General features: G+C 35.9%; 1 protein-coding gene across 3 annotated transcripts in view; it reads right to left on the bottom strand.

Moving 5' to 3' along the window:
• Positions 1–8,676: 8,676 nt before the first annotated feature.
• The window catches only part of LOC143062111 (MAM and LDL-receptor class A domain-containing protein 1-like), a 161,927-nt gene continuing 154,709 nt past the window's right edge, over positions 8,677–15,894 (bottom strand). For all 3 annotated transcript variants that reach the window (XM_076233933.1, XM_076233925.1, XM_076233938.1), the window contains 3 exons: positions 13,236–13,417; positions 9,842–9,926; positions 8,677–8,823 (listed from right to left, as the gene is read on the bottom strand). In XM_076233933.1, coding sequence (XP_076090048.1) covers positions 8,810–8,823; positions 9,842–9,926; positions 13,236–13,417 — 281 coding nt within the window. In that variant the 3' untranslated portion in view covers positions 8,677–8,809. The remainder of the gene's footprint in view (positions 8,824–9,841; positions 9,927–13,235; positions 13,418–15,894) is intronic.

The following is a 15,894-nucleotide window of genomic DNA, read 5'->3' on the forward strand; positions in this document are numbered from 1 at the left end:
ATTTATTGCACTAACACCACCTTACATGACAGAATAAACCCTATTTAGTCTTTCATACAGATTTGTTTGGTTAAGTATCCAACCATTTATTGCACTAACACGACCTTACATGACAGATCTCTATACCCTATTTAGTCTTTTATAGAGATTTGTTTGGTTAAGTATCCAACCATTTATTACACTAACACCACCTTACATGACAGATCTCTATACCCTATTTAGTCTTCAATACAGATTTGTTTGGTTAAGTATCCAACCATTTATTGCACTAACACCACCTTACATGACAGAATATACCCTATTTAGTGTTCCATAGAGTTTTGTTTGGTTAAGTATCCAACCATTTATTGCACTAACACCACCTTACATGACAGTTTACTATACCCTATTAAGTCTTCAATAGAGATTTGTTTGGTTAAGTATCCAACCATTTATTGCACTAACACCACCTTACATGACAGTTTACTATACCCTATTAAGTCTTCAATAGAGATTTGTTTGGTTAAGTATCCAACCATTTATTGCCCTATTTAGTCATCCATAGAGATTTGTTTGGTTAAGTATTCAACCATTTATTGCACTAATACCACCTTACATGACAGTTTACTATACCCTATTAAGCCTTCCATAAACATTTGTTTGGTTAAGTATCTAACCATTTATTGCACTAACACCACCTTACATGACAGAATATACCCTATTTAGTCTTCTATAGAGATTTGTTTGGTTAAGTATCCAACCATTTATTGCACTAACACCAACTTACATGACAGATCTCTATACCCTATTGAGTCTTCAATAGAGATTTGTTTGGTTAAATATCCAACCATTTATTGCACTGACACCACCTTACATGACATAATAAACCCTATTTAGTCTTCCATAGAGATTTGTTTGGTTAAGTATCCAACCATTTATTGCACTAACACAACCTTACATGACAGATCTCTATACCCTATTTAGTCTTCCATAGAGATTTGTTTGGTTAAGTTTCCAACCATTTATTGCACTAACATCACCGTACATGACAGAATATACCCTATTTAGTCTTCCATAGAGATTTGTTTGGTTAAGTATCCAACCATTTATTGCACTGACACCACCTTACATGACAGAATATACCCTATTTAGTCTTCCATAGAGATTTGTTTGGTTAAGTATCCAACCATTCATTGCACTAACACCACCTTACATGACAGAATATACCCTATTTAGTCATCCATAGAGATTTGTTTGGTTAAGTATCGAACCATTTATTGCACTAACACCACCTTACATGACAGAATATACCCTATTTAGTCTTCCATATAATTTTGTTTGGTTAAGTATCCAACCATCTATTGCACTAACACTACCTTACATGACAGAATAAACCCTTTTTAGCCTTCCATAGAGATTTGTTTGGTTAAGTATCCAACCATTTATTGTACTTTACCACCTTACATGACATAATATACCCTATTTAGTCTTCCATAGAGATATGTTTGGTTAAGTATCCAACCATTTATTGCATTAACACCAACTTACAAGACAGTTTACTATACCCTATTTAATCTTCCATAGAGATTTGTTTGGTTAAGTATCAAACCATGTATTGCACTAACACCACCTTACATGACAGATTACTATACCTTATTAAGCCTCCGTAGAGATTTGTTTGGTTAAGAATCTAACCATTTATTGCACTAACACCACCTTACAGGACATATTACTATATCGTTTTAAGCCTTCCATGGAGATTTGTTTGGTAAAGTATCCAACCATTTATTGCACTAACACCAACTTACATGACAGAATATACCCCAATTAGTATTCCATTGAGATATGTTTGGTTAAGTATCCAACGATTTATTGCACTAACACCAACTTACATGACAGAATATACCCTAATTAGTATTCCATTGAGATATGTTTGGTTAAGTATCCAACGATGTATTGCACTAACACCACCTTACATGACAGAATATACCCTATTTGGTCTTCCATAAACATTTGTTTGGTTAAGTATCCAACAATTCATTGCACTAACACCAACTTACATGACAGTTTACTATACCCTATTTAGTCTTTCATAGAGATTTGTTTGGTTAAGTATCTAACCATTTATTGCACTAACACTCCCTTACATGACAGAATATACCCTATTTAGTCTTCCATATAATTTTGTTTGGTTAAGTATCCAACCATTTATTGCACTAACACTACCTTACATGACAGAATAAACCCTTTTTAGCCTTCCATAGAGATTTGGTTAAGTATCCAACCATTTATTGTACTTTACCACCTCACATGACATAATATACCCTATTTAGTCTTCCATAGAGATATGTTTGGTTAAGTATCCAACCATTTATTGCATTAACACCACCTTACCAGACAGTTTACTATACCCTATTTAATCTTCCATAGAGATTTGTTTGGTTAAGTATCAAACCATTTATTGCACTAACACCACCTTACATGACAGATTACTATACCCTATTAAGCCTTCCGTAGAGATTTGTTTGGTTAAGAATCTAACCATTTATTGCACTAACACTACCTTACAGGACAGATTACTACATCCTTTTAAGCCTTCCATGAGGAATTGTTTGGTAAAATATCCAACCATTTATTGCACTAACACCACCTTACATGACAGAATATACCCTGTTAAGCCTTCCATAGAGATATGTTTGGTTAAGTATCCAACCATTTATTGCACTAACACCAACTTACATGACAGAATATACCCTAATTAGTATTCCATTGAGATATGTTTGGTTAAGTATCCAACGATTTATTGCACTAACACCACCTTACATGACAGAATATACCCTATTTGGTCTTCCATAAACATTTGTTTGGTTAAGTATCCAACCATTCATTGCACTAACACCAACTTACATGACAGTTTACTATACCCTATTTAGTCTTCCATAGAGATTTGTTTGGTTTAGTATCCAACCATTTATTGCACTAACACCCCCTTACATGACAGAATATACCCTATTTAGTCTTCCATATAATTTTGTTTGGTTAAGTATCCAACCATTTATTGCACTAACATTACCTTACATGACAGAATAAACCCTTTTTAGCCTTCCATAGAGATTTGTTTGGTTAAGTTTCCAACCATTTATTGTACTTTACCACCTTACATGACATAATATACCCTATTTAGTCTTCCATAGAGATATGTTTGGTTAAGTATCCAACCATTTATTGCATTAACGCCACCTTACAAGACAATTAACTATACTCTATTTAATCTTCCATAGAGATTTGTTTGGTTAAGTATCAAACCATTTATTGCACTAACACCACCTTACATGACTGATTACTATACCCTATTAAGCCTTCCGTAGAGATTTGTTTGGTTAAGAATCTAACCATTTATTGCACTAACACCACCTTACAGGACAGATTACTATATCCTTTTAAGCCTTCCATGGAGATTATTTTGGTAAAGTATCCAACCATTTATTGCACTAACACCACCTTACATGACAGAATATACCCTGTTAAGCTTTCCATAGAGATATGTTTGGTTAAGTATCCAACCATTTATTGCACTAACACCCTCTTACATGACAGATTACTATATCCTATTAAGCCTTCCATAGAGATTTGTTGGGTTAAGTATCCAACCATTTATTGCACTAACACTACCTTACATGACTGTTTACTATACCCTATTTAGTCTGCCATAGAGATTTGTTTTGTTAAGTAGCCAACCATTTATTGCACTAACACCACCTTACATGACAGAATATACCCTATTTAGTCTTCCATTGAGATATGTTTGGTTAAGTCTCCAACCATTTATTGCGCTAACACCACCTTACATGACAGAATATACCCTATTAAGTCTTCCATAGAGATTTGTTTGGTTAAGTATCCAACCATTTATTGCACTAACACTACCTTACATGAGAGAATAAACCCTTTTTAGCCTTCCATAGAGATTTGTTTGGTTAAGTATCCAACCATTTATTGTACTTTACCACCTTACATGACATAATATACCCTATTTAGTCTTCCATAGAGATATGTTTGGTTAAGTATCCAACCATTTATTGCATTAACACCACCTTACAAGACAATTAACTATACCCTATTTAATCTTCCATAGAGATTTGTTTGGTTAAGAATCTAACCATTTATTGCACGAACACCACCTTACAGGACAGATTACTATATCCTTTTAAGCCTTCCATGAGGAATTGTTTGGTAAAGTATCCAACCATTTATTGCACTAACACCACCTTACATGACAGAATATACCCTGTTAAGCCTTCCATAGAGATATGTTTGGTTAAGTATCCAACCATTTATTGCACTAACACCAACTTACATGACAGAATATACCCTAATTAGTATTCCATTGAGATATGTTTGGTTAAGTATCCAACGATTTATTGCACTTACACCACCTTACATGACAGAATATACCCTATTTGGTCTTCCATAAACATTTGTTTGGTTAAGTATCCAACCATTCATTGCACTAACACCAACTTACATGACAGTTTACTATACCCTATTTAGTCTTCCATAGAGATTTGTTTGGTTAAGTATCCAACCATTTATTGCACTAACACTACCTTACATGACAGAATAAACCCTTTTTAGCCTTCCATAGAAATTTTCTTGGTTAAGTATCCAACCATTTATTGTACTTTACCACCTTACATGACATAATATACCCTATTTAGTCTTCCATAGAGATATGTTTGGTTAAGTATCCAACCATTTATTGCATTAACGCCACCTTACAAGACAGTTAACTATACCCTATTTAATCTTCCATAGAGATTTGTTTGGTTAAGTATCAAACCATTTATTGCACTAACACCACCTTACATGACAGATTACTATACCCTATTAAGCCTTCCGTAGAGATTTGTTTGGTTAAGAATCTAACCATTTATTGCACTAACACCACCTTACAGGACAGATTACTATATCCTTTTAAGCCTTCCATGGAGATTATTTTGGTAAAGTATCCAACCATTTATTGCACTAACACCACCTTACATGACAGAATATACCCTGTTAAGCTTTCCATAGAGATATGTTTGGTTAAGTATCCAACCATTTATTGCACTAACACCCTCTTACATGACAGATTACTATATCCTATTAAGCCTTCCATAGAGATTTGTTGGGTTAAGTATCCAACCATTTATTGCACTAACACTACCTTACATGACAGTTTACTATACCCTATTTAGTCTGCCATAGAGATTTGTTTTGTTAAGTCTCCAACCATTTATTGCACTAACACCACCTTACATGACAGAATATGCCCTATTAAGTCTTCCATAGAGATTTGTTTGGTTAAGTATCCAACCATTTATTGCACTAACACCACCTTACATAACAGTTTACTATACCCTATGAAGTCTTCCGTAGAGATTAGTTTGGTTACGTATCCAACCATTTATTGCACTAACACCATCTTACATGACAGATTACTATTCCCTATTAAGTCTTCCATAGAGATATGTTTGGTTAAGTATCTAACTATTTATTGCAGTAACACCACCTTACATGACATTTACTAATATACCCTATTTAGTCTTCGATACATTCATGCTCACTTTCCATAATACTGTTATATGAATCATGTTATAGAAAGGACCTTACATGTCACACAGCTGATCAAAAGCCAACTAATATGTGTTATATGCTGTTATAGATTGACGACTCTGACCTAAGATTAACTCTCATGCTTTTCTCATTTTTCTCAGACGATTGGTGTAATGTATCATCATACAATGTCAATCACAATGACAATTCAAGTTTTGCGGTAATTGACAAGATAAAATATCCATTCAATTTTCTATTTTACGTTGGAATGAACATCAACCCTACTGTCAAAGCTAAACAATATATAAATAACCTTTTTCTCACAAAATAAGCTTTGTAATTAAAGTAATGCATAGAAGCGCCTGTAATAAGTACCATAATGGTTATCCTATGCCAAATATAATCATAGATTGTGTCACATGTCTAACAGCAGCTATTCAAAATTCGATCCTACTACAAGTCTTATAGAATAAGGAATCGTATTTTATAAGTGTATTTTACTTATGGTGTGTTTCTTCTGATCTAATCCTCGTATCTATAACATTTGTTCGGGGGTATGAAGTGATCCCATAATTTGGGTTCGCACGTCCCTTTGGTATCTTTCGCCTCTCCTGGAAATACATCGAAAAGCACTTTGGGACGAGGCTTCATGAGGTAAACACATATATAATTGATCATAAAACTGACCAACAACTGAAACTACTAATTACAGAAAGCTTCATAATTCCAAACATATGTTAAAATCAGATATTTTCTATTAGAAAGCAACGTATGATCAGAACTCACAACACAGTAAATTACAATCTACTATACGACGGAACCCATCAAAGAAGAACATGTGTACTAAGTTTCAAGTTGATTGGACTTCAGCTTCATCAAAAACTACCTTGACCAAAAACTTAACCTGAAACTCACACTTTTAATTTCTATGTTCAGTGGACCCTGAAAACGGTGTCAAAAGTCTAATTTTGTTTTAAAATAAGAAAGATCATATCATAAGGAACATGTGTACTAAGTTTCAAGTTGATTGGAATTCAGCTTCATCAAAAACTACCTTGACCAAAACTTTTAACCTGAAGTGAACTGACGGACAGACGGACGAACGGACGGAAGGACGCACAGACCAGAAAACATAATGCCCCTCTACTATCGTAGGTGGGGCATAAAAATTGGTAAAAATGACTATACAGGGCAATAACTCATATTAACTTATTTGTAGATCTTACTTTGCTGAACATTATTGCTGTTTACAGTTTATTTCTATCTATAATAATATTCAAGATAATAGCCAAAAAACGGTATAATTTCCTTAAAATTGCCAATTCAGGGGCAGCAACCCAACAACCGGTTGTCCGATTCGTCTGAAAATTTCAGGGCAGATAGATCTTTACCTGATAAACAATTTTACCCCCGTGTCAGATTTGCTCTAAATGCTTTGGTTTCAGAGTTATAAGCCGAATTCTACATTTTACCCCTATGTTCTATTTTTAGCCATGGCGGCCATCTTGGTTGGTTGGCCTGGTCACGCCACACATTTTTTTAACTAGATACCCCAATGATGATTGTGGCCAAGTTTGGTTTAATTTGGCCCAGTAGTTTCAGACAAGATTTTTGTAAAAGCTAACGACGACGACGGACACAAAGTGATGAGAAAGAAGATGTGGTTTGATTGCCAATGAGACAACTATCCACAAAAGACCAAAATGACACAGACATTAACAACTATAGGTCACCGTACAGCCTTCAACAATGAGCAAAGCCATGAGTTGGTCGACCTTTTTACAAACACCACCATTTGTTGGTTGACTTTTTTGCAGACACCACCATGAGTTGGTCGACCTTTTTTATAGACACCACCATGAGTTGGTCGACCTTTTTGCAGACACCACCATGAGTTGATTGACCTTTTTGCAGATACCACCATGAGGTGGTTCATCGTTTTACAGACACCACCATGAGTTGGTCGACCCTTTTGCAGACACCACCACGAGTTGGTTGACCTTTTTGCAGACACCACCATCATTGGTCAACCTTTTTGCAGACACCACCATCATTGGTCAACCTTTTTGCAGACACCACCATTAGTTGGTTGATTTTTTTGTAGACACCACCTAGTTCAAATAATCATGACGTCTGGCAAGGCTATTTTGATTTTTTTCTGGGATGGTTGTCGTAGGAAGGCGTCCCAGAAAAAAAAATTAAAATAGCCTTGCCAGACGTCATAATAAGTTTGACTAGACACCACCATGAGTTGGTCGACCTTTTTGCAGACACCACCATGAGTTGGTTGACTTTTCTTACAGACACCACCATGAGTTGGTCGACTTTTCTTACAGACAACACAATGAGTTGGTTGACTTTTCTTACAGACAACACCATGAGTTGGTTGACTTTTTTACAGACACCACCATGAGTTGGTTGACTTTTCTTACAGACAACACCATGAGTTGATTGACTTTTTTACAACCACCATGAGTTGGTTGACTTTTCTTACAGACAACACAATGAGGTGGTAGACCTTTTTGCAGACACCACCATGAGTTGGTCGACCTTTTTGCAGACACCACCATAAGTTGGTCGACCTTTTTGCAGACACCACTATGAGTTGGTAGACCTTTTTGCAGACACCACCATGAGTTGGTCGACCTTTTTGCAGACACCACCATAAGTTGGTCGACCTTTTTGCAGACACCACTATGAGTTGGTCGATTTTTTTGCAGACACCACCATGAGTTGGTCGACCTTTTTGCAGACACCACCATGAGCAAGCTGGTTGACCTTTTACAGACACCACCATTTCAAAGCAATTCCATCTTTGTTTTCAAGAATGACTGGATTTGTTCTTATATGAGCTACATGCTAGGTGCCAAATGTCGAGCCGGATCTGCTTACCATTACATAGCATCTTCAATCATCCCTGAATTTTGGTGGTTTTTGTGTTGTGCAGTCATTTTTTTGCCATGACATGGTCAGTTTTTTTGTTTAAACTTATGATATCAAGTGTTCCTTTGATATCTTTCCCCATTTTTAAAGATACAAAGGATGCCAAGTAATGGCAAAGCTCATACTGCTCCTTTGGGGAACTAATGAAAATAAATTGCATTTAAACATATTTCTATTATATTTAAAAATTGCTGACACATTAATGTACAAGTAACTGTTAATATCACATGAACATTATAAGTGTAAATATCACACCATCATAGTCATGATTGTAGAGTTAGTCTGTTTCTCTTTACTTTCCAGCACCTAAAAAAGAGAAAAAAGAGTTTACACAATTTCCCTTTAGTTATGGAGAATTGCTAATATTTGACATACATTGTGTATATTTATACCCTAGGATGAAAGACTAAGAGGCTCCAAAGAGCCTGTGTCACTCACCTGATATTTTTGTTTACAATTGATGCATGAAATAATGCATTAGTTTCAGAGATATAAGCCAAATTCTGCATTTTACTCATATGTTCTTTTTATAGTGTTATGATATTGTAATTATTATGTTTATTTATGTTGGCCTAATTTGTGTTGTATGGCCTGATAGTTGTTTACCAAATAATCTTATAACTGTGCAGTTTAGGAATCACTGGAACAATCACAGAATGATTGGAACTTTCTAGAATAACCCTTATAAAAGATGCGTAATTTAAACTTCTACGTTATTCCAGAAACTTCCGTTGTAACTTTTCAGGATTTTCCACAATGTTCCATTATAGAGTGTTCTAGAATTTTCCATGACAACACTATATATACAGACACTAAAGTTAAACTCTCATAATTAAACTTGGACATAGACATTGATAGACATTAGTATTCACAGCATTTGGATTGACACTTTAATTCTACAAACAACATCATACTGGATTGTGACCGTAGTAGTGAATGTAATATTCAGATTGGATTCCGAAAGATATCCGGATACAGATAAAGATAAAAGATTGGACTCATATTTTGACAGTTAAGTTGACAGTAATATTTGTGTAATACTTCTTGTAAACTTTTGTATAATAAATCTTGTTAATTTTTATAACTGATTTGTGTCTTTTGTTGGCTACAATTTAAAGGCGATTTCTGGCCGTAACAATAGCTATGTTGGTCATGTTAGTTAGCAGGCTAGTTCACCAAAAACATTTTTTTAAAATAGATACCCTTATGATGCTTGTGTCTATAAAGTTGGATTAAATTGTCTTAGTAGTTTCAGAGAACATTTTTGTAAAAGATCAAAAATTTACAAAATTGTTAAAAATTGAATTTGAAGGGCAATACTTACTAGCACATGTACCAGCATTCAGGGCGATATCATCAATAGCAATGTCACCTCTATATGAACTACCTCTGATTCCATCTATCGTTATCTGAAGAAAAAAGACAATATCTAAAATATGCAAAAATACTAAATAAAATTTCTGGCTTTAAAGATTTTTGTTTTGGTGTGATAAATAAAGGTAACAGTAGTATACCGCTGTTCAAAACTCATAAATCTATAGACAAAAACAAAATCGGGGTAACAAACTAAAACTGAGGGAAATGCATTAAAAATAAGAGAACAACGACACAACATTAAAATGTAACACACACAGCAATGGACTAAGCATTAGACAAAATCCGATTAGAATCACAAATATAACATCAAAACCAAATACATTAATTTGGGATAGAAAAGTACCGTGACACGTCTTATAGTAATGTGAACATTGTGTGAGAGAATTTGATGTTTGCTATACCAAGGTTCATTTGAACCCACTTTATGAAAATACCAATGTACCATTGTACTAAGAAATTCTTGCAATGTTTCTAGATGCCTGACCAAAGGAAATCATAAATTAAACAAGCACACCTCCATATGTGTATGAACATCCTTCATAACAGCTGTATCACCCAAAACTGTAGAAGGAGATAGCCCGACACACCATGATCTCTTTATACAACTAGTACCAAAAAATGACCGAGTTCAACTATCTGTCATTTTCAGTATACATGTATTTGAAAAAAAAAAATCCTGCAAGCAAGAACGCTTTTATTATGTGTATGAACATCCTAATAAATATTAATGGTGTACCCCCAAAAATTGTGGGAGGAGATTGCCAGACAAACAATGTATCCTAATCTGGACAAACAGACAAAGAACAGGGGTAAATTAATATGCCCAATCAACATTTTTCGCAGGGCATAAAAAAAGTATTGGATAGCTTTTGCAATGTTAACCTAAGATTCTAAAGAGCCTGTGTTACTCACTATGGCATGTGTGCTTATTCAACAAAGTACACTTTCAACATTGTAGAAAAGAAAAAAAATTATGACAAAAATCTCCATTTTGTTAACTTTGTATTGCTAATTATTCAGTCTGTTCAATTTCTCTCAATATTTTTTTTTATCCTGTTTGCTCAAAACATAAAAGAGGGTAAAATAAATGTTCATTTAAGGGCAATCACTCCTACATATAAATGACTGATAGTCTAACTATAAAGGCTGAATTTGACTTGTTAGTAGATTTTGCCTTGCTATTTATCTCTTATAATTTAATGATGCAACCAACCACCAATTGATGCTGTCGAAGCTTAACTTACAGTATTGTTACTTACTTACTTGCTTAGTCCTTTCTATGCCTTATGGCACACAGGGCAAGGACAATATTGTTACTTACTTACTTGCTTAGTCCTTTCTATGCCTTATGGCACACAGGGCAAGGACAATATTGTTACTTACTTACTTGCTTAGTCCTTTCTATGCCTTATGGCACACAGGGCAAGGACAATATTGTTACTTACTTACTTGCTTAGTCCTTTCTATGCCTTATGGCACACAGGGCAAGGACAATATTGTTACTTACTTACTTGCTTAGTCCTTTCTATGCCTTATGGCACACAGGGCAAGGACAATATTGTTACTTACTTACTTGCTTAGTCCTTTCTATGCCTTATGGCACACAGGGCAAGGACAATATTGTTACTTACTTACTTGCTTAGTCCTTTCTATGCCTTATGGCACACAGGGCAAGGACAATATTGTTACTTACTTGCTAGCTTAGTCCTTGCTATGTCTTATGGCACACAGGGCAAGGACAATATTGTTACTTACTTACTTACTTAGTCCTTGCTACGCCTTATGGCACACAGGGCAAGCACAATATTGTTACTTACTTACTTTCTTAGTCCTTGCAATCCCTTATGGCATACAGGGCAAGGACAATATTGTTACTTACTTACTTAGTCCTTGCTATGCCTTATGGCACACAGGGCAAGGACAATATTGTTATTTACTTACTTACTTAGTCCTTGCTATGCCTTATGACACACAGGGCAAGGACAATATTGTTACTTACTTACTTGCTTAGTCCTTTCTATGCCTTATGGCACACAGGGCAAGGACAATATTGTTATTTACTTACTTAGTCCTTGCTATGCCTTATGCCACACAGGGCAAGGACAATATTGTTACTTACTTACTTACTTAGTCCTTGCTATGCCTTATGGCATACAGGGCAAGGACAATATTGTTATTTACTTACTTACTTAGTCCTTGCTATGCCTTATGGCATACAGGGCAAGGACAATATTGTTACTTACTTACTTAGTCCTTGCTATGCCTTATGACACACAGGGCAAGGACAATATTGTTACTTACTTACTTACTTGGTCCTTGCTATGCCTTATGGCATACAGGGCAAGGACAATATTGTTACTTACTTACTTGCTTAGTCCTTTCTATGCCTTATGGCACACAGGGCAAGGACAATATTGTTATTTACTTACTTACTTAGTCCTTGCTATGCCTTATGACACACAGGAGGGCAAGGACAATATTGTTACTTACTTACTTGCTTAGTCCTTTCTATGCCTTATGGCACACAGGGCAAGGACAATATTGTTACTTACTTGCTAGCTTAGTCCTTGCTATGTCTTATGGCACACAGGGCAAGGACAATATTGTTACTTACTTACTTACTTAGTCCTTGCTACGCCTTATGGCACACAGGGCAAGGACAATATTGTTACTTACTTTCTTAGTCCTTGCAATCCCTTATGGCATACAGGGCAAGGACAATATTGTTACTTACTTACTTACTTAGTCCTTGCTATGCCTTATGGCACACAGGGCAAGGACAATATTGTTATTTACTTACTTACTTAGTCCTTGCTATGCCTTATGACACACAGGGCAAGGACAATATTGTTACTTACTTACTTGCTTAGTCCTTTCTATGCCTTATGGCACACAGGGCAAGGACAATATTGTTACTTACTTACTTGCTTAGTCCTTGCTATGCCTTATGGCACACAGGGCAAGGACAATATTGTTACTTACTTAATTACTTACTTAGTCCTTGCAATGCCTTATGGCACACAGGGCAAGGACAATATTGTTACTTACTTACTTGCTTAGTCCTTGCTATGCCTTATGACACACAGGGCAAGGACAATATTGTTACTTACTTACTTGCTTAGTCCTTGCTATGCCTTATGACACACAGGGCAAGGACAACATTGTTATCTCCAGTCTAAAGAAGCTGACAAAAAAACAAGGTCAAATCATGAACCTAAAAGCTGTCATACATCATCTGTGCTTGTGTGTACATTTGTGAATTGATGCCATGAAAATTGGTGACGTTATCCAATCAAAATGAATGTTACAAACAAAGTTGCATAAGAATACATTATACTTACAACAGGATTACTTTGTTGTGGTATATCTATAGTAGCAGTTTTCCATAGGTCTGGATCAGATTGCTCTCCTGATTTTGTCCAGATACTTGTCAGAGAAGATGATCTATCCCCAGCAAATACTCTCAATGATCCCGTGCTTGATCCCTTCATATGATACTGGAAGGTGAGACACCAACTACCAGCTAAAATAATTAAAATCAGTCAACCGTGAGAAGGTTACAAAGAATGAGGGGATTATCAATATACTGTACGGGGGAAGAAAGAGGATTAACAATATACTGTACGGGGGAAGAAAGAGGATTAACAATATACTGTATGGGGGAAGCAAGAGGATTAACAATATACTGCATGGGGCTACAAAGGGCAAGTGGATTATCAATATTCTGTGCAGGGGCTACAAAGAAGCAAGTAGATTAACAATATTCTGTATGGGAGCTACAAAGAAGCAAGTGGATTAACAATATTCTGTTCAGGGGCTACAAAGAAGCAAGTGGATTAACAATATTCTGTTCAGGGGCTATAAAGAGCAAGTGGATTAACAATATTCTGTTCAAGGGTTACAAAGAAGCAAGTGGATTAACAATATTCTGTTCAGGGGCTATAAAGAGCAAGTGGATTAACAATATTCTGTTCAGGGGTTACAAAGAAGCAAGTGGATTAACATGATTAACAATATTCTGTATGGGGGCTACAAAGAAGCAAGTGTATTATCAATTTACTGTATAGGGGCTACAAAGAGCAAGTGGATTAACAATATTCTGTGCAGGGGCTACAAAGAAGCAAGTGGATTAACAATATTCTGTGCAGGGGCTACAAAGAAGCAAGTGGATTAACAATATTCTGTTCAAGGGCTACAAAGAAGGAAGTGGATAAACAATATTCTGTTCAGGGGCTACAAAGAAGCAAGTAGATTAACAATATTCTGTATGGGAGCTACAAAGAAGCAAGTGGATTAAAAATATTCTGTTCAGGGGCTGCAAAGAAGCAAGTGGATTAACAATATTCTGTTCAGGGGCTATAAAGAGCAAGTGGATTAACAATATTCTGTTCAGGGGCTACAAAGAAGCAAGTGGATTAACAATATTCTGTTCAGGGGCTACAAAGAAGCAAGTGGATTAACAATATTCTGTATGGGGGCTACAAACAGCAAGTGGATTAACAATATTCTGTTCAGGGGCTACAAAGAAGCAAGTGGATTAACAATATTCTGTTCAGAGGCTACAAAGAAGCAAGTGGATTAACAATATACTGTATGGGGGCTACAAAGAAGCAAGAAGATTTACAATATACTGTTCAGGGGCTACAAAGAAGCAAGTGGATTAACAATATTCTGTTCAGAGGCTACAAAGAAGCAAGTGGATTAACAATATACTGTATGGGGGCTACAAAGAAGCAAGAGGATTAACAATATACTGTTCAGGGGCTACAAAGAAGCAAGTGGATTAACAATATTCTGTATGGGGGCTACAAAGAAGAAAGAAGATTTACAATATACTGTTCAGGGGCTACAAAGAAGCAAGTGGATTAACAATATTCTGTTCAGAGGCTACAAAGAAGCAAGTGGATTAACAATATACTGTATGGGGGCTACAAAGAAGCAAGAGGATTAACAATATACTGTATGGGGGCTACAAAGAAGCAAGAGGATTAACAATATACTGTTCAGGGGCTACAAAGAAGCAAGAGGATTAACAATATTCTGTTCAGGGGCTACAAAGAAGCAAGTGGATTAACAATATTCTGTTCAGAGGCTACAAAGAAGCAAGTGGATTAACAATATACTGTATGGGGGCTACAAAGAAGCAAGAGGATTAACAATATACTGTTCAGGGGCTACAAAGAAGCAAGTGGATTAACAATATTCTGTATGGGGGCTACAAAGAAGCAAGAAGATTTACAATATACTGTTCAGGGGCTACAAAGAAGCAAGTGGATTAACATTATACTGTTCAGAGGCTACAAAGAAGCAAGTGGATTAACAATATACTGTATGGGGGCTACAAAGAAGCAAGAGGATTAACAATATACTGTTCAGGGGTTACAAAGAAGCAAGTGGAATAACAATATTCTGTATGGGGGCTACAAAGAAGCAAGTGGATTAACAATATACTGTTCAGGGGCTACAAAGAAGCAAGTAGATTAACCATATTCTGCTCAGGGGCTACAAAGGGCAAGTGGATTAACAATATACTGTTCAGGGGCTACAAAGAAGCAAGAAGATTTACAATATTCTGTTCAGGGGCTACAAAGAAGCAAGTGGATTAACAATATTCTGCTCAGGGGCTACAAAGGGCAAGTGGATTAACAATATTCTGCTCAGGGGCTACAAAGGGCAAGTGGATTAACAATATACTGTTCAGGGGCTACAAAGAAGCAAGAAGATTTACAATATTCTGTTCAGGGGCTACAAAGAAGCAAGTGGATTAACAATATACTGTTCAGGGGCTACAAAAAGCAAGAGGATTAACAATATTCTGCTCAGGGGCTACAAAGGGCAAGTGGATTAACAATATACTGTTCAGGGGCTACAAAGAAGCAAGTGGATCAACAATATACTGTTCAGGGGCTACAAAGAAGCAAGTGGATTAATAATATACTGTTCAGGGGCTACAAAGAAGCAAATGGATTAACAATATTCTATTCAGGGGCTACAAAGAGC

The sequence above is a fragment of the Mytilus galloprovincialis genome, chromosome 1 (genome assembly GCF_965363235.1).
Source record: "Mytilus galloprovincialis chromosome 1, xbMytGall1.hap1.1, whole genome shotgun sequence".
Lineage (NCBI taxonomy): Eukaryota > Metazoa > Mollusca > Bivalvia > Mytilida > Mytilidae > Mytilus > Mytilus galloprovincialis.